The sequence below is a fragment of the Danio rerio genome, chromosome 13, assembly GCF_052040795.2.
Source record: "Danio rerio strain M-AB ecotype USA chromosome 13, GRCz13ab, whole genome shotgun sequence".
NCBI lineage: Eukaryota > Metazoa > Chordata > Actinopteri > Cypriniformes > Danionidae > Danio > Danio rerio.
The window spans coordinates 11,996,381-12,023,246 of NC_141033.1; the positions used below are offsets into that span (position 1 = coordinate 11,996,381).

A 26,866-nucleotide genomic window follows, 5' to 3' on the forward strand; every position below is an offset into this window, starting at 1 on the left:
CAGCCTTCCGCATGGGAGTCGGTTGCTCTAACAAGGAGGCTAAAGACCATGGCCTCTGGTACAGTCGCTAGAGCACCTTTGGAGATCTGAGGAATGATGTTTACCTGCACAGCCCTTACTAGCTGGCCTCCATTACATGTTCCAGTAATTCTTAAGTCATCGCTAATAATAATGCAGGATTTACTGGAAAACCCTGAGTTTTAAGGAGCACCTATTTTACCGCTTTTACAAGATGTAAGACAAGCCTTTGGTGTCTCCAGAATGTTTCTGTAAAGTTTCAGCTGAAAATACCCATCAGATTATTTATTATAGCCTCCAAAATCTGCCTTTTTTGCTGAGTATACTGTAGCAGTTTTTTTTTTTTGTCTGTGACTTTAAATGCAAATCAGCTCCTTCTCCCCACCCACCGTTCTGACGTGCATGTCTGCTTCTCATCATCATGCGTTACGTCAGATAAACAGCAGTCGGTGATTGAGACCGACACAGATGAAGCTGAGGAGGCCACTAGTCAAAAATATGAAGTAAGTTTATATAATGTATTTGTGGTGGAGTTTCTGAAATGATAAGTCTCACACAAATGCACTTTGCAGACACACACACACACATTAGCATTTACCGATGTCGGGCGGCTGTGGTGATTATATTGGTTAAGAATTACATAGCGATTTTACTCTATTACAAACATGCAGTTTTAAAACATTTTAAACTTATAAAATCACAGAGTTGTAACAAATATTTTAATCCCAGTTTATTTGCAAAAAAGGTTTTGTGGAAATGTGTATACATGTTATTATAGAAACATGGTGCCTGTCAATCAATTCGGTGGGCGGGGAAGACCACACAAATCCCTCAAAATCACTGGGATTTGGGTCCAATTTTAACATCAGGAAAAATAAAGACTCCTTTTAAAAAGGGACTTGTTGGCATTATATCACTCTAATATGACAGTGGACACACTATAGCCACACACAGTTCTGTCCAATCAGCTTATAAAAGTTGATTTTCATCATTACAAACCCTTTAACATAGGACAGGTCAGGCACAAAACTAGAGGCATGTCCCTTTAATTCATACCCCACCCCCATTGATGAACTCCTCCCTCTTTAATGTATCAAGTCGGCGCAGATCACGTGACTCTGGAAGGGGGAGTATGTGAACTGTATCCTGAGTTGCAGTCCTGTGCCTGCATTCCTCTCATCTAGGATTTGCTTGAAAGGAGAAAAAAATCATAAATAATAACAGACGCAGATTGGAATACGGCGCGGAAGCATCTGCTTTTAATCAGGAGTAACGTTTTAAAGGGACGCGATACCCCTGGACCATCGCAGGACCGGATCTTTTTTTGCGCTTTACGTGAAGCGCCTGTATAAAGGGCACACAAATGAGAGGAAAAGTAAATAGATACGTCGTTTTTAATTCGCGTTAAACAGGAAAACAAGATGGCTGATGAGCGATAACAACGGCCAAACGATATCGTCTCCTTTAAGCGCAACAAAGGTATCTGGCTTTAATACATGAATATTTTAGGCGAGTTCGCTTCAGCACCGTAAAATACATGATATTAGGCACTAAAAAATGAACGCAATCCGCCTCTGCTAAGTGCAGACAGGTAAACATGGACCGGGTTCGCGTGATGGATCAGTCTATAATGTTTAACCAACACAGATAGCGAGAAAATAGCTTTGACAGCGATACGATCTGGCTTTAACGCTACGGGAGCATGTTGGCATACATAAATACGCGTCGATTGTGTGTTCATTCAAAGTCGCGTCACGGTAATAGATAAACAGGCTTTCTGGCTTTACCGGCTGCTTTCCTGACAGTTGTACGAGACCGAAATCCTACCGATATATATAGTGTTACGCGAGAGGCTCGGGTCTACTTTATTATAATTCCAGCAGGGCAAATGTCATGTGCCCCGGGCTCAAATCAGATGCGTGATCGGCAAATGACTGTCCATCTGCTTACGAAAGGACGATTTCGGTGCTTCGCGAACTTGTGGCGTCATCCCTTTTCCTGTTTTAAACTTAGCGAATGACTACATGCTTCCGATCCGACGAAACCACATTTTCATTTGGATTTGACTGGTCTTATCTTGACCGACACCGGCTTTTAGAGCACGCCAGAGCCTTTGACTAGTAGTTTGGTTGTCTTTCAGCGGATACTCAAGCATCTGGATTTACACAAGACTCATGCGTATTAGATACTTTTACTGGAATATGGACTCGTTTAGGCTATTGGATCGATGAAGAATATTCACAGGTAACTCTTTTTTAATTTATTGGTACGTTATATATATATATATATATATATATATATATATATATATATATATATATATATATATATATATATATATATATTAATAGTCTCGAAATTGAAAAAAAAATGTGGCTTGAAATGTAAAGCCCAAAACATTCGGTCACAATAGCTTCGTTAATTAAATAACTATAATTATACATGAGGTAAAATTATTCATAATGCTTATTATATTTTTATTATTGTGATTGAGTTATTAACTACCACTATGGTGACTAAATAGTCAGTGATTTTTTTTTTTTTTTTTTGAGGTGGATCTTATTATTTACGTGAAACAATTATTAACCAACTTAATGAATGATTTATAACAAACTTAACTAATAATGTTCTTTTTTCTTCAATCAATTTAGTAACTTATCTGTACATTGAGAAGAAGCACAAGTCTTGAATCCGAGCGCTGATTGTCAGACTCACGCCCGGCTGTGGTATTTGGTTGCTGACTAACTTTTGCCAGGAACACAAACGCTCCCTGGGCATGCTTGGTTCTGATCAACAGCTGTTTCTCTGTGGCTTCTGTGCTCGCATGGCCTTCATTAACTGACCAAACATCTGGATCTATACATGGAGGCGTCGCGAGAATGAGCGAAACCTTGTAAAGCTCGCGGATCAACTCAAAGCTGGATGTCTGATCAAATGGCGGAGATGGCGGAGAGCTGGCGGAACTGCTTTGAGGAGGAACTCATTTGTCCCATTTGTTTGCATGTGTTCGTGGAGCCAGTGCAGCTGCCGTGCAAGCACAACTTCTGCCGGGGCTGCATCAGCGAGGCCTGGGCCAAAGACGCGGCCAATGTGCGCTGCCCGGAGTGCAACCACGCGTACAGCCAGAAACCAAACCTGGAGAAAAACATCAAGCTGAACAATATCGTGGAGAAGTTCAACGCGCTGAACGTCGAGAAAGCACCGGCTGTGTTGCATTGCATCCTCTGTCGGCGAGGCCCTCCACTTCAAGCGCAGAAAGTGTGCCTTCGTTGTAATGCACCTTGCTGCCAGTCCCACATCCAGACGCACCTCCAGCAGCCCTGTCCGGCACCTGGGCATCTGCTGGTAGCCACTGAAGAGGTCCGGGCCTGGAGCTGCCCGCACCACGACGAGTACAGGCTGTATCACTGCGATGTGGAGCAGGTGTCGGTCTGCAAGTACTGCTGCTTTTCCAGATGTGCGCCCAATCACGGCCATGCGGTGTGCGACGTGGAAGTGCGACGTAATGACATCAGGGTGAGTGCCTTTGCTTTGAACCTCACTCTACACTCCGCCAACATCAGGAATTAGAGCCAACAGTTCATTTTTGACATGTCCCAGCAAGCATTTTTTGTCTTTGAAAGATGTCTATTAGAAGTCTAAACTTAGTCATCTTGGCTAAAACAAGGCTAAATTTGGTCTGTCAGTTAAAATCTAATAGATGTCTAAGAATAGGTCAAAACTAGACTAGTCGTTTGATAAACAGAAATAAATAACTACACATATGATGTCTGTCTACTTGACGACTGGTCTAGTTTTGGTCTAATCTCAGATGTCTATTAGATTTTCCACTGAAAGTCCAAGTTTAGCCTTGCTTTAGCCAAGCTGTCTACGCTTAGATGTCTATTAGACGTCTAAACATAGTCGTCTTGACTAAAACAAGGCTAAATTTGGGCTGTCAGTGAAAATCTAATAGACATCTAAGATTAACTCAAAACTAGACTATTCATCGAATAAACAGAAATAAATAACTACACATATAATCTCTGTCTAATCTGTCTGTTTGACAACTAGTCTAGTTTTGGGCTGTTTTTGGATGTCTATTAGATTTTCACTGAAAGTCCAAGTTTAGCCTTGCTTTAGCCAAGCTGTCTACATTTAGATGTATATTAGATGTCTATTAAACACAAAACTTTTTTTCTGGTCTGATGCATACTGTGGATTTAAGATATTATTTACCTGTCTAACTGGTTTACAGACCTGTAAATGCATGAGCCCCTATGAAACCCACTGTTAGCTATTATGTGCTAACATATTCAAATACATTGGTGGATTAAAATCCAGTGTGAATGTGCTGCAATAGTGATGAAATGTTGGTAGCAACAGATATTTATTTGTCTAGAATGTAGAGGTAAAATGCAGAGGTTAATTCTCAGATTGCTTCCACAATTGTTTGATTGGATAAAAGGCAGCTGTCATTGAGGTAAAGTTGGGTTTTATAATCGTACATTCATTCATTTTTGATCGGTGACAATTAGACACAATCGCTATATTGTTTACCAGCTACTTTGAATATTGGGTCTGAAATCACATGTAAGTATGACTTCAAAACAGCATTAGGACTATTTAATTGACAGCGAACGATGTTGTACAATGAGTATGATTACATGGACACCAATAATCTGATTTTAATGCGATTAGGACAATACTCTGATTAAGAGCAATTTTTGATTAATTTAATCTGATTAAAGTCATAATCGAACTAAACAGAAATGGAATTAAGACATGTGGAGTATGCTAATTTTAGTCGCATTTTTGAAGTGCAGTACAGACCTGTAAACATCTTATTTAAACTATTAAAATCATTTAGGATCATCGCCACATTTTGTGACAGGATACATGGCTGTTTGATACTATTCTCTGCACCTACAGAGTTAGTAAAGGACCACAGACATCAGCATCATGAAATGCGGAGGTTTTTTACCCCATATGGCGTGCGATATCAAATTCCATTTAAACTACACTCTTCCAGCACTTCATATTCCCATCCAATATCTCGTTTGTCATGGGGGGCATGCATGAAATGTTCCTGAATGAAAGTGAAAGTGCCAAACTGCAAGTAAAATCGACAAAACTAAAAATGAAACACTCAAAATTACATGAAACTCCTGAGAAAACATGGATAGCATGTAAAAACTGGATCATGAAAGGCAACATTCAAAAAGCAACTCATGTAAACAACTTAATCATATTATTGTCCTATTTAGGTTAAAGCAAATAATTTGATAACTGATGTCCATGTAAACATAGTCTTTGATAGTCATTGGCTGATGATAGAATTTCCCTATTTACAATTTGCTAACAATACTTGTCTAATATTATATTAATAAGGAGAAAGTCTGAATATTTAAAAATAAAAGCAACTTTACCCTGGTGCAGATGTCCGAGCGTGCAGTCGAAAGGGGCAGAGATTATATGGACTAAATGATTGGATAAATCTTGTATGTGTCATCTGAGAGAAGTCGTTCTTTTCATTGCAACATTGCAGCTCAGTTTATGTCCCGTCCTCACAACAAATGATTAAGGTCAATCTGCAGAAGCTTAATATCGTTTTGGCCTTTCATTCACATGGGACAAGTGTTGTTGGTGCCCTTAAACAAACATTTTGGATAATGGGTAACAAGAGGGGGGGAAACAATCTCAAAATGCCAACCTCACTTTTTGGAAATCATGACATCATGGTACCATGTGACCAGAAGGAAGAATCCCGTATATGAAAACTGGATTACAGAGCTGTGTTTGTGCTATGATTATAAGCACTTCACAACAAAACCTTGTAACCGATATCAAACAGACAACCAGTGAAGACACCTTAACAGTTACATACATCAGATATTTCTAAAGTCACCAGTGTCCTGTTTATATCTATATATGAGTTATGAAGATGGACTTCATGTGCACGCTCGCTTTATTTAGGGTTTTCTGCTTCTGTCTGTAGCTATATTTCCATCCACCTATTGTTATGTGCATGTTGGATCTTAAACGCCAAGATGCGCATAAGTTTTGAAAATGGGTGAACTTTTAACTTCAAACGCCACCACGTGTTTATTGCATGTCGGCATTTGTCATTTATTAAATTAAGTCATTTATTAAATTAAGCAAAGATTGACGGAGCTTTTCCTGCCTCAGCAAATTCTGTTTTTATTTTTGATGTTTGGCGTTAGTTAATCAGGAAGTGACGATTTAGTTTTCTTTGATTCATCGGATGGAAACGCTGCTTTATTCGATTGTCTTTTATGCAGTATTCCTTTTTTGTGCATGAAGTTAATTCGCATCTTTGGATGGAAACAAAGCTACTGTTTGTTTACAACTCCTCATCCAGGTGTGGCATATGCATTAATCTGTTTTAGCCCAGTTTTCCCATTTCTACGTGGGCGCAGAGCTTTCTTGAAACGATTCGTGTATGGGCGTGAAACGACATAAGAGGCTTCATCCTTTGAATGTCATGAACTTTGAAGGTGTGTCCTACATAGTTCATGCACGCTAAACCAAACATTGTGAAATGAGTTGCCATTGATGAGCAGCAGTTACTTATAAATTGGACTTTTTTTCTAATGTTATATTTAAAAATATTAAAACACAATACTTACACGTAACTGTGTAATTATGTACACTTGATACACTTCGTTGATCACCTTTGTACTATATAACTGCAGGTTAAGTGTTTTTATATATAATAACTTTAGCTGCTAAAACCTACTAGTAATTAATTACTAGTTAATTACAGTTATTAGTAACGAATAAAGTGATGGTAACTAATAACCTTAACATTTCTGATTTTGATTGTAATGCAATAATGTGCGTATTTTGTAAAGCTGCTTTAAAACAATAACAATAGTGAAAAGTGCTATACATATAAACTTGAATCGAAAAATGTGAGTAGTTATAAGAAACGGTCTTCAATCTTGGGATATTCTGTGTTGCAAAGGATCCTTTGGAGGTTTCCTTCACTTCCTGATAAAACAAAGGCCCCATTTAAAGGGGCCCACAAACCGAGACAGCCTTTGTCGCACTGTAATGATGAAATCGTGCTTCAAATGCGGTTTTTGAAGAATGTTGCTTCTTAATCAAGACACAGCTCTGTGATGCTTTGTTTTAAATGCATTAAACAATAAAAATTTGCGTTGATTAAGGCTCAATCCCTATTTTATTTTTATACCCCTGCCTCTTCCTCTTCTCCATGGCCCTTAAAACAGGCTAAGCGGTAGAATTGGGATTGGGCCTAATTGTTTCAGCTGCACAATATATCGTTTTAGCATCAACATCGCACTGTGTGAATCTCCAATAGTCAAATCGCAGGATCTCAAAAGATTTCAAGTAATTTAAACCATTTGGGCACAAAATATTATGTTGTCTGCTTTAATAACTAGATTAAATTCGATTGATTGGGTTTAAATTTTTACAAATAGATTCAAAAGTATATAAATTCTATAAGATTGAAAAATATATGTTTACAAAAAGACACTGTTATTTTACATTCCTCACAATATCAATACTACTCTCAGTACTGATAGACTCCACCAAAAACCTTAGTGTTGTTTGTTTCATTTTTATCTTTGTTCTATTGCTTTAAATGATTTTATGTTGTGTATTTGTGTATAGTTTTGTATGCTATATGCAGATGCACTTCTCTACAAAATCATCACAATCCATGTAAATTGTTATTGCTTTCAAAATAGTCATCTTGTGAAATCCTATTCATATCGCAATATAAATCACACAAAAACAAAATATCACAATGTCAGTTTTTTTCAATATTGTGCTGCACTAGTTAATCATATCATTCATTTTTTTAATTAAATAAAACAAAGTCAGAAATTTTTAAAAAGCTGGTTTGATGGATTTTTAATTCACGTTTTTATTGTTAGTGCATTTATTTGTTTTTTAGTGTTTTGTGGTCCACAGTTATTGTCCTGTTATTATTATCCACCTAGAAAGTACTCTTATTTGCTTTACATAACGAACAAATTTTACACTTATTACATTTAAAATTGGGACGAGGCAGTGGCGCAGTAGGCCTCACAGCAAGAAGGTCGCTGGGTCGCTGGTTTGAACCTCGTTTCTGTGTGGAGATTGCATGTTCCTCCTGCCTTCGTGTGAATTTCCTCCAGGTGCTCCGGTTTCCCTCACAGTTCAAAGACATGTGGTACAGGTGAATTGAGTAGGCTGAATTGTCCGTAGTGTATGAGTGTGTGTGTGTGTGTGAATGTGTGTGTATGTTTCCCAGAGATGGGTTGCAGCTGAAAGGGCATCCGCTGCGTAAAAAACTTGCTGGATAAGTTGGCGGTTCATTCCGCTGTGGCGACCCCGGATTAATAAAGGGACTAAGCCGACAAGAAAATGAATGAATGAATGAATGACATTTAAAATTAGGGGGCATGGTGGCTCAGTATTTAGCACTGTCACCTCGCAGCAAGAAGGTCGCTGGTTCGAGTCTCGACTTGACCAGTTGGCATTTCTGTGTGGAGTTGGCATTTTCTCCGTGTTAGCGTGGGTTTACATCGGGTGCTCTGGGTTTCCTCACAGTCCAAAGACATGTGCTAGGTGAATTGAATAAGCTAAACTGGTCGTAGTGTATGAGTGTGTGTGTGTGATTGAGTGTGTATTAATGTTTCCCAGTACTGGGTTGTGGCTGGAAGGGCATCCCCTGTGTAAAAGTTGGCAGTTCATTTCGCTGTGGCGACCCCTGATGAATAAACAGACTAAGACAAAGAAAAATGAATGCATTTTAAATTGAATGTAATGTTTTAAGCCTAATGCTACACTCAAAAATACATGTTGCTGCTTGTTTAAACTACTTATTTAAAATGAGTTGAAACAACACAATTCTCAAGGTTGTTTTGGGGACAACTTAATTGTTTTATGTTCCATCCGCTTAAACTTGTAAATGTGATTAGGTTAACTTATTCCATTTGTGTTGTGTTGAACCCAGTTTTTTATTACATTAAAAGTAAGATGAAATTATATCAAAAAGCTCAATGAAACATTTTCCTGCTCAGTTTCACAATAAGTTTAATCATGAATCAAGCTATTGGACAGGGATGGGCTGAACAGGGAACTTCCTCTCAAAGACTGAAGCAATCACTTCCTCTTGAAACATTAGTTACAGTATACTGGAACATGATTATTATGCTGCCATTCCTACACAGTTCTGTCATATCCTGAGTCTCTGCGTCGAATGTTAATGCCGGTATAATGACACTGACAACACTCCTCAGAGCGAGAAATACTGGGACCGTAATAGTAACTAATTGCTCAAAAGCCAGCGAGAATAAGTGTGAAAAACTAGCTTTATTGCCATCTGTAGTGGTTTGTAGCTTTATTGTTTCATTTCGAAGCAACTGAAAGCCTTTGATCATATGTGTTCCCTTTGGTTTATCAACACTAAACTTGATTCTTTAGGTGCTTTTATTTTCTAAAAGCTCATTTTAAAAATAATTTAGTTACAGTCGAAAGGTTAAAAATAAGTCTGTGGAAAGAATCCTTATTTTTTTCATGGCTCCAAAGAGGTTTATTTTCAGAGTGCTTGATTTGAAATGTTCACTGCACGATGAACGCCACCTACACATATTTTATTTTTCCCTGTGAGATTGATTGCCAAATAGCAGAAAGAAATAATGAGCCTATCCATAAAACAGGCTTTCACGGAGGAAGACTTCTCTTGTTTGTTTTATAGATGAGAGCGTTCACATAGACTTGTCAAGCGTCAAGCTGTTGAATATTGGAAAACTGAATGTCTGATAATCATATACCAGCACAGACATGCAGCGGGGTCCAAAAGTCCACTTGGATTGATTCAAATGGAGAAATGTTTCAGATCTCTATGGTAACTAATCAAATAAGAAAGTGTGTGACACTGATAATATCACTTTTTGTACAGACGCTTGAATGCGTTTCTTAAATTGAAGCTCAAGATTCTTTTTGAATTATCTCATGCTTGAGAATGTGACCGTCAGGATTTTTTTTGCACAAAGCTTGAATGCAGCTGCAATGCAGAGAGAAACTGTTATGCAGATGATATTAATAAGTGTTGGTAGGAGTAACTATTTATTGCAACATGCATCATGGATTGAAACCATACAATATTATGTAGGTTTACTTCACAAATTAAAGTTTTGAATTTGGCATCACATCATATGGTAATGTCGCATCAATAACTGTAAACCCAGAATTGCAATGTCAGTGTTGGGTGTAATCTGTTGCTGTAATTAAATTACTTTTCTGCTGAAAAAAATAAAGTAAGATATTACTTTTCATTTTTAGGTCATTTAATCACACGCCATGTGTTTTTTTCTGGGAATATTATTTCTAAAGGAGCTGTTGACATGGAAGTGAACTAGATTTTGCTAAAAAAAAAACAAACAATGCAAATATACAAAAAAAAAATCTGTGTAATAATGAAACGACATAATAATAAAGTGCTGAACTACTAAAATGTATTTATTAATTTGAATAAAAGGCTTTTAATAATGGCAGCTTAACGACGCCTCTCATATGGAGAATTAAGTCACATGAATTGCTCAGGTCTCGTTCATCAAATCTGATCTTTAATTTGTCTTTTCTATTGGATTCAAGTCAGGGGATTGGTTGGACCATTCTACAGCTTGAATTTCTTTCTCTTAAAGCATTTGAGAATTTTGCTGTGTTTTGGATCGTTGTCTTGCTGAAATGTCCACCCTGGTTTCATCTTCCTCATCCTGGTAATGTAGATGTTGAACTGAAGTAGCTGATATTAATTTACAATGACGAAGGGCAGAGGGTTGCTCAATAACTACTGAGAGATTTCAGCTGCTGTCTGGGCTTTTACTGCCTTTCTGCACCTCCCTTTCTTCATGTGTTCAATACTTTACTCCTGCGTCATTTCATTTTATTACACATAACCTAATTTGCAAGCTAATTAGATTGTTTTAATTGCATATATGGATTTCTATGGTTGTTACCAACATCCGGGAAAAACTTCAAGTCAACAGCACTTTTAGAAATATGTTTTCTGAGAACAACGCTGACATGTTCAATGTTTATTTTTCACGCTGTATGATAAAATAGTCTTAACTACTTTAAATAAATTGAACAGTTCTGTATACACAATACAGAGAAGCTGAGTTGTTGTATGTTTTGTTATACAAATACATTTTTCAGAATAATTCCATTTTTCATTTAAACGTAACTTTTTTCACAAAGCTGCACATGCTTAATTAGTGAACTGAATGTGATATCAGTTCATGACAATATATGGTATAAATTCAGAGAAGCAGAATAATTGTATTTTTTTGTTCTTCTCATTCAGATATTTTGCATAATAACAAAAGTTTTCAACTAAAGATGGTCAGAAGGTTCCACATGCTTAGGAAACGATGAATTAAGTTATTTTTATTTTTATTAAACTAAAAGGCCAAATGTATAGGTTAAGAATTGAGGGTTGAGATTTATTAGCCTGATCCCACGAGGAAACTATTTTACGTATTGTCAGTTTAGTGGCTAATTCGTTCGAATTCGAGCTCAGTTGTATGAAAATGTATGATTTTAGAAAGAAGGCATGGCTCTCAACTAAATCCATAAGCCCAACCATCATTGAGGAATATACAAATCATACTAAATTATATAAATGAGATTGTACAAATTCATACAAATTAGCCACAAATAGTTGCTGTGTGATTGTGTTGGATTTTTGAGGATTTTAAGTAGTATTATTGTGTAAAATAATTAAATTGGCTAAAAATTTATTCAATTACTCAATAAGTCAATAAGAAGTTATTTGAATACAGCTTTATTTATGTAATTAGTGATTGATAACTTTAAATAATTTGCGTATTTATGTAATTTTCGTTTTTATTATTATACAATTATTTATTATTATTTATATATTATACTATTATAATAACGTAATTATTATTTATATAAGACAAAATATCTAATGAAGTACAATATTTAAAACTTTTTAAAATATATATTTAGCCATGAACAGGGTGCAAGCAGTTAAATATATATTTTTAGCAAAGCAAATGATGAATATTTATATTCTGGTGTCATTGCGCACCAAGACCAAGCCAGACTTGCTCAAGTCTATTCCTGGTGTGATACCACATTTAGCACTTTGGGGTGTTTTCACACTTGGCCCGGTTATAGCATTTGTTTGAGAACCTGGCATGATTTCTCCTTTGTTTAAGAAAAAAATATGGCAATGAATCTTGGATCCATGAAAAATTGTACCCAAAACAAACTCTGAAACCGTTCACATGTTATGGAGAAAGCAATCCAATATAAACAGACCGACAACCCAGACTTAATCATAATGAATGATGAGTTTTTACAAACGTTGCATAAAAAGGAGTAGTGTTGGTTTTGCTAATGCTGCTTAAAATGTATCCAGGGTGTATCCGGAGCAAAGACAAAGTAAAATTTGGTTGGATTACTGTATTACAGAGCAAGTGATCAAAACATTAAAATACCAGCAAATGCTTTATTCATGCTCAAAATGATAGAGTATGATAATGACAAGAACAGACAAAGCCACAATAAAATCCAAAGTATTACGTGAATGTTAGCATATGCACACAGTCGAATGCTCAGCCTTTCAAAGCATACTCCCATTTGATTGATAGCACGCAGATATGCAGGTGTTTGACACATGTGCAACAGAAAGATTATTACCCGTTCTGTGTCTATACATTTTCACATTTTCTCTCCATGATTTACCAAAGCACCTTTGTATTTGTTAAAAATGGAATTGCGGATAACTTTTAATTCCCATTACACAGGCATGGGACAATAACCGTTTTCAAGGTATACCGCGGTTTGGAAAAGTCAAGGTTTTAATACAGCCAAAATGTTCTGCTATACCGTTCCTTAGCTATGTGTACTATTTGTTTATTTAAGATTTTTTAGGACAACAGTATCTCAAGATATCCAAAGATGCTGTTTTAAATTGCATTGAAATCTGTATTTTTGAAACAAGCGAAGACAGCAGAAGTCAATGATTCATTTGAATCATTAAGCCTGACAAGTTCACTGCTCTAAAATATATAAATATTTCTCAAAATAACATATTTTGTGTTGAAAGGGGAAAAATTTAAGTTTTTTACCCAGATATTTAAAAAGAACAGATTTTTGCGCAGTACAATACTGTGAAACCGTGATATTTTTATCCAAGATTAATATATATTATCAGAATCTTACACCGGCCCATGCCTAATCACACAAGTGATCATAAACATAGGCATTTTGTTGTATCATAAAATTCCATGTAGGCTCATTCTGAAAACATAGACGTATATACATTTCCGGAGATCACAAATTTTGTTGCCAGAAGTACCTAAGACTGCATTTCGTTTTAAAAATGAATTCTTCGGGGCGGGATGATGTCGTTCTTTTCACGCTCACCTCCGTATGAACAACTTTCCCACTGTTATTAGTTTGTCCAGTAATTCGCCAAGTACGTTGGTGGACTTGAGGAACAGAGAGTTGATCACAACGACAGAGTTTAGGTCCGGCGAATAACAGTTTTAGAAAGCAGGTAAGATAAAAATCCAAAAATAAAATAAACCAGTAAATTACAGGGTGAGGATGTGACAAAATCTGAAAACGTGGTAAAAATCAGGTAAGGGCTTTCTTTTTCCAGATTGCTTTTTAAACCTGTCATTTTGGGTTTAGGGAAGTGGGTGGGCTGATCAATATGTGTTTTTGAAAACACGATTGGTTGGGGTTAGGGAAGGAGGAGGTTAGGTCAGTCAGTTAGTCAAACAGTGAGCACTGGTGGATTTACGTGAGAAAAGCAGGGATGAATGGCACTCGCAAAAGAAATTTGAGATCTCAAAAAGCATACACATCAGGCTCTGGTGGATTTGCGAAAACAAAAACAGCAAAAAACATAGCTCCTGGGACGTATTTGGCGCTCTCCACAAATGTATATAGCGGTACGTTTTCAGAATGAGCCTGGGTTGATGAAATCAGTATCGTATTTTGAACTGCATTGTGACTTGATGAATGTATTGGGGTGTTACACTAATAATCAGTAGGAATGCACCGGAATTTAAATTGTGTGTCAATACTGAAAATTCTGGATTTGGCCAGCCATACTTTGTAATAATTTATTTTATGAAATAATTTAAGTTTAACAAACCTTTTAAACTGCATTTAGCACCTTAAACTACACTGATAAAAAGCAATAACTCAATAAAATGACTGTGTGTCGAGAGGTGTCATCTTTCCTGCATTTCAATGACAGTATTATAGTGCTATTGCAAGCAGCAGGAACTTGTATACTATATAAAAATTGGGGCTGCACGATATTGGAAAAATCTGATTTTGCGATATTTTATTTTTCTGCAATAAATATTGTGATGTAACTACAGTTTCACAAGATAATTATAAGATAGAATAACACTATTTGACGATTTTTCTGGGGAGTCTAACAGAATTCAGGTACAGAAATTAAATAACATTCACAATGCAAAATAATGGTTTTCTTACTTTGTCTCATTTCTAGTCCAAATATCTAAAAAAAAAACTTAGCTCAAGATTTAAAAAATCATATAAAATAAGGCAAAAATAAGACTTTAATAATAAGTAAAATAATTGTGTTTTTGCTTTGAGATGTTCATATTTGGACTAATAACAAAGACAAAAATTCTAAGTAAGAAAAATTTTTTTACATGCACAAATCATATAAATATAATGATTAAATAAAATTCTGTAGCTCCTGGTCAACTATAATCCAGACTTAGCATAGCATATATTGCAATGGGACTATTGCCGGATGTGCACATTGCGAAATCGATATATTGTGTAGCTCTACCAGAAATGGCTTGTCTCTGCGTTTATCAAGTGGACTTTGTTTTTTCAGCTGAACATGTGCAGTACATCTTTAGATATGTTTACCGGTAGTACATGAGTTGAATATCAACAGAGGGGAATATTGATCTATTTTGAACTTTGAACGCAGCACACACACATACTAGTCAACAGTGCATTGAAATGAATGAGCTGAAATAAATGTGTGCATTGATATGAATAGGTTTCATATCACATTGCTTTCTGCGTCCAGTGTGAACGCGGCTTCAGACCACACAGTGACTGCGCCTGATGGTAAAACTAGAGAACTTAAGCCTGCTCAACAGTGTGGTGCAACATAGTCTCTTTTTCGATTAATATTTTTGGTATTTTTTACTTTCTGGCAAAAACCTCTTTTAAGTGCCACTTTTAGGACTGAACAATATATCAGCATCAATATCGCAATGTGATCATTCGCAACAGTCACATTGCAAAATATGCTATATTAAGTCTTGCTTATAGTTGATCATATCATACGTGTTTTTGAGGCCTGTGACTGCATGTATGATTGTTTTGAAAGCATTCAGGGAAAAGAAATTGTAACATTTGTAACTTTAAAAATTTAAACAGTTTTGCAGATGCACTCCCCTATAGAATCATCTCAATCAATCTATCAATCTTTTCAAATAGTTATTCAAGTCATCTAGTAAATATGTATTCATATATATATATATGTGTATATATATATATATATATATATATATATATATATATATATGTATATATGTATGTATGTGTGTGTGTGTGTGTGTGTGTGTGTGTGTGTGTGTGTGTGTGTGTGTGTGTGTGTGTGTGTATATATAAATATATATATATATATATATATATATATATATATATATATATATATATATATATATATATATATATATATATATCCAGTGCTTCCCACAGGTTTGAAATATACTTGTGGCGATAGCCGGATTGAAACACACCATTTACCCACATCACATAAATAGTTAAGTATATGCATCAAACAAAACATAATTAAATTTTTAACAATAATTTAATGTATCATGGCACTGTTATAAGCTGTTTCTTTTCACTGGGTTAAAGTAAAAAAAAGACTATTGAAATAAAATAAAAAAAGAAATCCACTAGTTCTCTTACTTTTATAATATTCAGGAGCCATGTGCACCCACTGACAGGGAAATTCTACTACTCTCTCTTTCAAGTTCAAAGCAAACTTAAATGCCAATGCATTTTAGATATGTATACAAAGTAGCCTATGTAAGATAGCCTAGTGACATCTTGAAATTAATAACATATACAGCAAATGAGTAATAAAAGACAGAAAAGGGAATAAAAACAAACAACATCTATAAGACTTATAATAATTACAAGATTAAAACGTGTAGATTATTTAAATAAGGCAACTACCATTACAAATGGTACATATATTTTGCAACCAGTTTAGAACAGTTAATTCCTCCTCTAAGAGTATATAGTTAAGTTTTTCTAAGTCATTTATGTTTAAGAATTATTATTTTATGTTTCTCTTATGACTGTACCCACAGTCAGCTGGTGAGGCCAAGCGAAAATATGCTTACAGTGCATCCGAAAAGTTTTTTAGCGCTTTACTTTTTCCACATTTTTTGTCACAGCCTTATTCCTAAAGGGATTAAGGAAATTTATTTGCCTAAAATTCTACACACAATACCCCATAATAACAATGTGAAAAATATTTTAAAATTGTTGCAAATTTATTAGAAATAAAAAAAAACCACAGCCCTTGCTGTGAAGCTATAAATTAAGGTCTGGTACATTATGTTTCCACTGATCATTATTGAGACGTTTCAGCAGCTTAATTAGAGTTCACCGGTGGTCAATTCAGTTGAGTGGACATGACTTGAAAAGGCATACAGCTGTCTATATAAGGTCCCAGGGTTGACAGTGCATGTCAAAGCACAAGCCAAGTATGAAGACAAAGAAATTGTCAGTAGATCTGTGAGACAGGGTTGTCTCGAGGCACAAGGCTGGGGAAAGTTACAGAAAAAAACTGAGCACAGTGCCCTTCATCATCCGTAAGTGAAAGATGTTTGGAACCACCAGGGCTCTTCCTAGAGCTGGCTGGCCATATAAACTGAGTGATCAGGGGAGAAGGGCCTTAGTCAGTTAGGTGATTAATAACCTGATGATCACTCTGTCTGAGCTCCAGTGTTCTTCTGTGGAGAGAGGAAAAACTTACAGAAGGACAACCATCTGTGCAGCAATCCACCAATCAGGCATGTATAGTACAGTGGCCAGATGGAAGCCACCAGCCCGCCTGGAATTTGCCAAAAGGCATCTGAAGGACTCTCAGACCATACGAAACAAAATTCTCTGGTCGGAGGAGACTAAAATTAAACTCTGAGTGAATGCCAGGCGTTACATTTGGAGAAAACCAGGCACCGCTCATCATCAGGCTAATACCATTCCTACAGTGAAGTATGGTGGTGGCAGCATCATGCTGTGGGGATGTTTTTCAGCAGCAAGAACTGGAAGACTAGTCAGGATAGATGGAAAGATGAATGCAGCAACGTACAGAGACATCATGAATGAAAATCTGCGAAAATCTGACCTCAGACTGGGGTGACGGTTCATCTTACAGCAGGACATTGACCCAAAGCACACCGCCAAAATAATGAATGTCCTTGAGTGGCCCAGCCAGAGCCCAGACCTAAATCCTGTTGAACATCTCTGGAGAGATCTGAAAATGGCTGTATACCTTCGCTTCCCATCCAACCTGATAGAGCTTGAGAGGTAGTGCAAAGAGGAATGGGCAAACATTCCCAGAGACAGGTGTGCCAAGCTTGTAGCATCGAATTCAAAAAGACTTGAGGCTGTAATTGCTGCCAAAAGTGCATCAACAAAGTATTGAGCAAAGGCTATGAATGTACATGTGACTTTTCTGGTTTTTACAATTGTCCTTATGGGGTATTGTGTGTAGAATTTTGAGGAAATAAATGAATTGAAATTAAAATTTTTGGAATAAGGCTAGAAAAAGTGAAGCGCTATGAATACTTTCCGGATGCACTGTAAGTAAAAAAGAGACTGCAAAATACATACGATTAAATAACGGCAGCTTTAGAAAGCAAAAGCAAAAAATAAATCCTCAACATTTTAGGAGATTTAGAAACCTCAGCTGGGGGAATTTTTTTTAATCCCTAAAAAAAAATCTCTTCAGAGCACGTGAGACTATCTGTGGGAGTGTTGACAGGTCTCGAGCACACCGAAAAAAAACGGGAAAACGTGAACATTTGTCACTACTTAATCGCTCATGATTGTTTGGTTGCATTGGGTGGATACAAAAAAGTGTAAAAGGATGATGATAATAGTAAAAAAAAATGTGTCACTAAATATATTTGGGCGGCCGTTAATATACAAGTAAAGCATGTGTGTGTGAAGCACTGATATCAGAGAATAAACAATATTGCAATGTTTGATTTTTCCAATATCATGCAGCCCTAGCCACATTCATCCGATAATATTTGGCTCCTAAAAAGTGCAGTGCATCATATATTAATAATTAGCCATCTAAAAACATGCATTTCATAAAGACATCTGTTGATTTGTATTTACTGCAATTATTTGTACTGATCCAGAAGCAACTTATTAAAAGTCTTTACCTATCAATGAAGCTGTGATGGATGAGCTATTGACAGAATGAGCTTTGGGAGATTCTGCAGTGTATGAGGGGGAAAAAAACCCTCACACTGTTCCTTCAGCTGCCTCCCAGAATAATGAACTGTTGTGAGGTGAGCTGCTGCTGCTGGACTTGGCAGGGAGGACTTCTGGATGCGTGGAGGAATGCTTTTTAGATGGCCAATGTGTCATGGCTCCTAAAGCAGCCAAGTGTCTGTGAAAGGAGGGGGGGGGGAAGAGAGGGAGGAAATGGACGCAAGGCTCGCTCTGCCCACAGCTGCTGTTGAAAGACACACACATCCCTCTGTTCTTTCTTTCGCAAGTGCATAAATTTAGAGAGTGTGACTCAAGTGGTCCCACAGTAAAACTGCCTGGCCTTTTTCGCTCCCTCGCCTCTTGTTCAGGAATAGGACGTGGGTTTTCGGGCAGACACAGGAAGGGAGTGACCTCAGTTCCCTCTCTGCTCCGTTCCCAATAATCCGCCTCCTGTTTGTGGGGATGACATCATGGGAGATCCAATGGAGGATCACCCTGCTGTCCTATGCCTCCTTTTTTCTTCACTCATTTTTATGACACATATCTCACTTGTTTACTCTTTTGGACGGCACAATGACATTCACGCTTCATAAAACAACTTCCAGCATTAACTGCGATGCGTGAATGCCAGGCTCAGTCCACTTTTGACCATTCTCTGAAAATTAGTCATGCTCGCAGTTGGACCGGATCAGTGGAAATGTAACTCTCCCCCTGCATTTTGCTCTAGAAAGACTTGAAAATTGATTGTGGTGTCACTGAATAATTTGAGAGGCCATTCTTATCACACTGCTGCACGCGGGCAAGTCCGAACAGCGCTGTATGGCTCCAGCAGTTGGCCTTGAGAAACGTTCAGTTCAGTCAGATCAGATGACTTCAGATGTTTGGAATCGCAGTCTTATTATTGAGAAAGTGGTGAATACTTGAATACTTTTCACCTATGACTAGTGTGTAAGATCACATAGACATGTAATCATTAAAAAAAGTGTCCATTGTAGTATGAAAATAAGGGTGCGATGTATGCAGTGAGCTTGCTCTAACATTGACAGCAATGTCTTCAGTGATGCGGATTCATGTGGGATTGATGTGGACGAAGCTGCGGCAGATGAATGTGCAATTATCCCAAACTAGTTTGTACTGTAATATGGTGCTTTGCTTCCTTATGCTGTTTGCCATGCCATTTCACATAGTCATCATGAATCTTCCAAGCAAAGCAGGTTTCTTTTAATTTTTTTTTATAGTGTCAGATAACCTGTTCAGAGTAGATAAACAATGTAAACAGAATCTGTTCTTCCTTTTTGTTTATGCATCTGTATATTTTGTTGTATTACACTCTAAAAAATATTGTTTAGACAAAACGAAAAAAAATAACGCAACAGTTTGCATTAATATATTGAAGTTACGACAACATCTAACAAAATGAAGTTCAGACAACAAACTTTATTATGTTAGCTAAATATTTTCCTCTTCAATCAGAAGCATTTTTTTACATAGCAAAAACCTCAAATCTATAAATGTTGTTTCAATTAGTTTTTTTTTTAATTGAAAACAAATCTAGTGTTATGTAATTACAATCACACTTTCAAGTTTAGAACCCCAAATAAATTAAGTAGCCAAAATTGTTACTTTTTTTGTTTCTTTTCAAATTTACTGTTCATGCTTGTAAGAAATACATTTAACAACAACATTTTTGTTTTTCGGTGGTTTTTTATTTGTATCAAACCACAGTTTTTTCATTGTTTTACAAAACAAAAACATGTACTGTCCGATATTATCAACGTAAAAAATAACAAAAAACATTAGTGTGTGGACTCAAAAATACAAAACTCTGTTAGTGTGAGTTATCAACCCAATTTCTTTGGGTTGCTACAAGTTAAATATTGTTTTAAAGCAACTGACAGATATATTTACCTTTAAGTTAGCCGCATTTTTAAATTGATGTAATTATCAATATTTTCTTGTTTTGAAAACTTAATAAAATTATTCTGGCAACTTAAAAGTTTTAATCTAATCAGCATTTTAGAATTTTTAAGTTACAATAATGTATTAAACTATGCAGTGGTAACAGACCTCTTGAGTTCTTTTTTAGAGTGTAGACACTATAACCGGTTTACCGCAGTTTGGAAAAGCCAAGGTTTTAAAACCCCAAAAATTTGCTGTTATTTGATTCCTAAGGTATATGTTAGGTTTTTTTTTTTAATGTGTTGTAAAGAAATCTCTGCTTTTGAAACTTATGAAGACAGCAGAAGTCAATTATTTATTGGAATTATTATTTATTTGATATGTTTACTGTTTAAAAACATTATAAATGTTTCCAACAATAATAATCATTGTGTTCATATGGGGGAAGGGTGGGATGGTTGGTGGCATTGAAAGGACCTTATTTTAAAGCGGTAATCACAATACTGTGATACCGTGAAAGCATGATAGCAGAGACCTCCTAGTGTAACGAGGAGACTGACACAGAGGGATCCATTATGCAGTATTTATTAATCACAACTTCACTCAAACACACAATATGCACCTGGGTGCACACACACACATCCACAGTAGTATTATTGGTTTCAAGAATGACGGTGAACAGACACAGAGTGAGTTACCAGGCATGAGTAGAGAGCAGTGGGCGGGAATCAGAGTCCGTGTATCAGGCTTGGGTCAAAGGCAGGCAGCGAGAATCAGAGTCCGTGTATCAGGCGTGGGTCGTGGGCAGGCAGAAGGCAAAGCAAAAAGTAAGAGACAGGATTGAGTCGTACACAAGAGATCAGGCTGGATATAACGCTCAGTAATGCTGGCCAGGGCTGAACAAGACTTCGCACTGACTGAGTGTTTGAGTGCGGCTTATATGAGGTACGTGGGTCGTTAACAAGATTCAGATCAGGTGTATGCGCAATCAGTGTAGATGGATGATGTAATGCTAAAAGTCCGGAGATGGCGGCCTCTGCTGGCCAGCGAGGGGAATGACCGGGACCGAGTCGGTGACACCTAGCAAGCATTTTTTGTTTTTTAAAAGATGTCTAATAGATGCCTAATAGACGTCTAAACATAGTTGTCTTGCCTAAAACAAGGCTAAATTTGGGCTGTCAATACCTACGTTTCCGTCTACATATTTTTATGAGCATTTTGGATATGCGCATAAAAAATAAAAAACAAAATGTTTGATGGAAACTCCAAGATGCGCATCAATTTTTATAATGCGCTAAAAGAACATTTGCGCATAACTGAGTAGGATAAACTTTTTATTTGATAAGAAAAGAAGACACTTTTATTGAACAAATTCCAGTATGCACATTAAAAAAAGTCATGTGGTTTTGTTATAAGAGATCATGTGACGATAAAAATGTGTGTGAATGAATGAATGGATAAACCAGCAGGCTGACCACACTGTAAAACATCTGAAATGTTGATTTGGTCATTCTAAAACGCCTCAACCGGTTTAGTTTTAGTATTACATTATTAATTACCTCCAGAATCAAGTGTGTCTGTGCTCCACGTCTTATGCCTTCAAATGCCACCATGTGTTCACTGCGTGTCAGCATTGTCTTCTGAGGCGTAAGTCATTTATTAAATGAAGAAAAGATAGACGCTGCTTCTCCTACCGCAACAAATTACATTTTTACTGTTGATATTTGGCGCCAGTTAATCAGGAAGTGACGATTTTGTTCGCTTTGACTAGTTAGATGGAAACGCTGCTTTATGCGCAAGTCTTTTATGCAATATTCCAGTTTTGTGCATAAAGTTCGCATTTTTGGCTGGAAACATAGCTAATAAAAATCTAATAGACATCCAAGAATAGGCCAAAACTAGTGTAGTCATCAAATGAACAGAAATTAATGATTATACAGTCTGTCTAATCTGTCTATTTGACCACTAGTCTAGTTTTGAGTTATTCTTAGATGTCTATTAGATTTTCACTAAAAAGTTTTCCATTATTTCAGCCAAGCTGTCTACGTTTAGATGTCTATTAGATGTCTATTAAACACAGAATTGTTTGCTCGGCTATAGCAGCCCACACCTATAAGTATGACAAACCAGATTATGAGACATTTGTGAGTTTGATTTTGAGATAAGGTAACTGTTCTGTGGGTGGCAGCAAAGTGGCTCAGTGGTTAGCACTGTGGCCTCACAGCAAAAAGGTCACTCGTTTAAGAAATTTTTGATTATTTAAAAAATATAGGAATCATAAAAACATATGTTTAAAATTGCAATTCATATTATTAAATGTTGTTTTCTAGCAATAAAAGTCATCTCAATTTAAGAGAAATAAGTTTTAACTAGTACATCTCTTGAAATTGCATGCAAATGTGTAACTATTTTACGCGATCACATCAGCGTTATAATTTTTTTTCATGTTCCAATGACTGTTAAAGGTGCAGTAGGTGATCTTCCACAATGCTAACAGCTTAGCATAAATCTCTGAATCACAGTCCCTGCCTCCTCGAGTCATGCCTCCTGAAACAAGAGCACAGCAAAAGAACCCTCTCTCATGTGTTAAAAGCGACTAGTGCTTGTCCGGCGGCGTGCAAGCCAAACTGACATGCGATTTCAGAGTGAATATTAGAGTTGCATGGTAAACAATATAGGGAGAGGCCAGGCGGAATAGCGGTATTTGCTTGTGTTTTGTTGTTAAACTAATTAAAATCTACATTATCAATGGTGTAAACGGTCCCTTATGAAACTGAAAGTAGTCTTATCAATCTTTCATCGGACGATTTTAGTGGCTGAACAACACTTCTGAAGATATAACCAATTTGTAACAACAACATCTAACGTTACATCAGCTTTGCGTGAAGCTAAAATAGTTTTAAAATGTTAAAACATTACCTAAGAGAAATCCTTCAGACATTGTGTCATCCTTTCTCCAGCATGCAAAGGTAACTCCAATATTGATTCACGTTTTTAAAAAGTTTTGATTCAGCAAGTTTTTACCGATCGTGCACATGCTATTTCTCTCTCTCGTGGACGTGTGGCGGAGCTGCGTACAAAAGACTGCGCAGTTGTTTTAATGCATTTGCTGACAGACAGATTGGGCTACTTATCGGAATTATAAGAGATGTCGGTCCGACTATTTAATTGGATGAACATTTTTTAGTTTTATGCCTTACCCAAAATATAAAAATACATATAAACACATTTAGATCATTTACTTTAATCATTACTATTAGACTGTGAAGAGACTTTCAACCAGCACAACAAAAAATGCTTCTGAAGACAATCAGCTACTGCATCTTTAAGTTTAGGATCAAAGAGTTCAAAGATCATGCTTCCTTTTTTTCTTAAAAAATCATACTTTTCAAATCAAATCATACAATTGCTGCTAATACTCCAAAATATAAAAAAGTCCCTCAATTCTTGAGAGAGGTCTGGATGCAGGCCTGGTGCAGTGCAATCTGAGCTGCACCAATGCTTTTTAATGCGCTCACCCAACCCCACCCCTAACCCTACCCGTCACAGTGTGTCACTCACTTCATTGAGTGCATTGTGTCTGACTATGCATCACTGAGTGATCCAAATCTCAGCTTGCATCATAAAGGCTGCATCCAGACACTATTGCAATTCTTTGCTGTAGCTAGATTTGCTGGTTGAATGAATGCAGTCAATGCACTTAAAATGTGGAATGATTAGTAAAATGTATTGATTTAGTTGTTGTAGGGGTCACAATATCACAGTTTTAAGAAATGTTGAAAAGAAACAGGCGAAGCAGTGGCGCAGTAGGTAGTGCTGTCGCCTCACAGCAAGAAGGTCGCTGGGTTGCTGGTTCGAGCCTCGGCTCAGTTGGCGTTTCTGTGTGGAGTTTGCATGTTCTCCCTGTGTTTGCGTGGGTTTCCTCCGAGTGCTCCTGTTTCCCCCACAGTCCAAAGACATGCGGTACAAGTGAATGTGGCTGGAAGGGCATACGCTGTGTAAAAACTTGCTGGATAAGTTGGTGGTTCATTCCGCTGTGGCGACCCTGGATTAATAAAGGGACTAAGCCGACAAGAAAATGAATGAAAAGAGACATATTCAATTAATTTAAATTCACATCATCTTTATCTCTATAGCGCTTTTACAATGCAAATTGTGTCAAAGCAGCTTAACATAGAAGTTCTAGTAAACTGAAATTCAAGTAAATTGAAACTGTGTCAGTCCAGGTTTTAGAGTTCAGTTTAGTTCAGGTCATAATAGGACAGGCTGTAATCACCGTTAATCTGGGTACTTTTCATTTTAGGTTAGTTTTATGTTAGTTAATAGTTTATTAAAACTATTTATAAGTTCTTATTGACTATTTTTAGAACACAAAAAGTACTGTATTCATGAAAAGAGCCAGATCTGCATGTACAGTAGGATTTGCCAATACAGACCTTTGTTTTGAACACATTCATTCATTCATTTTCTTTTCGGCTCAGTCCCTTTATTAATCTGGGGTCGCCACAGCAGAATGAACCGTTAACTTATCCAGCACATGTTTTATGCAGCGGATGCCTTTCCAGCTGCATCCCATCTCTGGGAAGCATCCATACACAATCATTCACACTCATACACTACGGACAATTTAGCATACACAGTTCACCTGTACCGCATGTCTATGGGGGAAACCGGAGCACCCAGAGGAAACCCATGCGAACGAAGGGAGAACATGCAAACTCCACACAGAAATGCCAACTGACCCAGCCGAGGCTCGAACCAGCGGCCTTATTGCTGTGAGGTGACAGCACGTAAAACAGATTCGTTTTGTAAGATCATGCATCATTCTTTTAAAAGCTCCCAAAGATTTATTCTGTGCTTATGAATGAATGCTACAAGAGTCACACAAGTTTTCCCCATTTATAAAGTGAATGGTATAAGTTATCATCACTATGCACTCGGAGCACTGTGCACATTTCACATCTCGCTGCCAGGACGCCTGACCTTTTGTCTTTGCTAAGAATGCACGTGGGTTGTTTTGAGTCACTTACAAACTGCTGAAATAAATCAACCCCATCCAGCATTTAGCTGTGAAATTCACACACGCCCCTCACACTACCCCACAAAAACCAGAGTATTCTCTCTTCAGTCTTTTTCACCTTAAACGCCTAAAAAAAAAGCAAGCCTTCGACAAGCCTATCATCAGGCTTTGCATCTGTGCAATTAAACGGCTTACATTTATCACAGACACAGTTAATTGTCTGTAAGTCTGCAGATTCTTCAGATGCTACCTTCCGTGCTCCGAGTCAAAAAGAGATTGACAGGTCGTATCTGCACATCTGCGTGTTTTGAATCGTGAAGCGCTCGCACAGATGTATACGTTCGTCTGAACACCAACAAACGGAACAAATGAGGAAACCTTAAATTAAAAAGTGCTCTTTTAAATGCTGATAGGCTAAATGGCAGCAAGAGTGCAGTCATTTGCTGCAACTTCCTGCTGGTATCTTGCGTGAAGCTTTGGCCATTGTTGAGCTAAAGAGACGGAGAGTTTCCTGTACTGTGTGCAATCAGTGACTAAGTCTGATACTGTTGACATGGCGCTCCAAATGCCAGTATGTAAGAACAGCAATGGTACACTCATCTGGTAAAGCTATTGATCTGTTTGTGGGCTGTTTTGCTGTCTGCTGCCTACATAGACAGCTGCCTTGGTTGCTTTATTAATAAAATAACTAAGCTCCTACTTGATCAAGTTTGATTTGAACTTCATATTTCAGAAATTTTACAACACATTTGCGTGCATGGTAGGGTTGTCACGATACTGGAATTCAGTACCAATTGATACCGTCATTTAAAAAAATATTTCCTGCTAACATTTGAGCACGTTTTTAAACAGCGCTGATTTGCCATTGTGTTTACATGCTCAACATAAATGACTGAGATTGGCCGTGAAGGTCATCAGTTCACCGAACTCACCGCTGTTTGCTGAGCAAAACTACAGATACAGGAACACTGGAGCAATTCATTAGCGGTTCACTCGTATGTCAGCCTATAGACAAACCAGCTGATCAACGTGACTTTGAAATAGGGCTGGGCGATTTGGCAAAAATGCAATCTATATAATTATTTTCCATATTGAACGATAACGATATATATTTCGACATGAGTTAATGCTTCCAGATTTAAAAGGCTTCCAGATTCCAGATTTTGCTTCCATATTTCAACGACTGAAGCCACAATTAGAGGGTCCATTAAAGGGCCTATTTATGGTCGTTAAGTTTTCAGTGGCTGAAAATTCAGTACATCTCTAATATTAACACAGTTCTAGATTCCCATTGTTGCACGTTTCCTTTCTTGTTCTAAGTAGCTACTGTAGACTCACCTTTTTATTTATTATTTTTAATTTTAGATTGATTATTTTAGTCAATTTAATCATTCAATTTTA

The 26,866-nt window shown here is 37.0% G+C and overlaps 1 protein-coding gene across 2 annotated transcripts in view; it reads left to right on the forward strand.

The window, feature by feature from the left end:
• The first annotated feature begins 1,141 nt into the window (after positions 1 to 1,141).
• Positions 1,142 to 26,866, forward strand: part of trim8a (tripartite motif containing 8a) — a 53,576-nt gene continuing 27,851 nt past the window's right edge. The window contains exons 1-2 of one of the 2 annotated variants that reach the window (XM_087277326.1): positions 1,142 to 2,262; positions 2,670 to 3,534. In XM_087277326.1, the coding sequence (XP_087133452.1) occupies positions 2,941 to 3,534 (594 nt within the window). In that variant the 5' untranslated portion in view covers positions 1,142 to 2,262; positions 2,670 to 2,940. Of the gene's footprint in view, positions 2,263 to 2,669; positions 3,535 to 26,866 lie in introns of those variants that run through there. The other variant, NM_001278854.1, reaches the window with a different exon arrangement.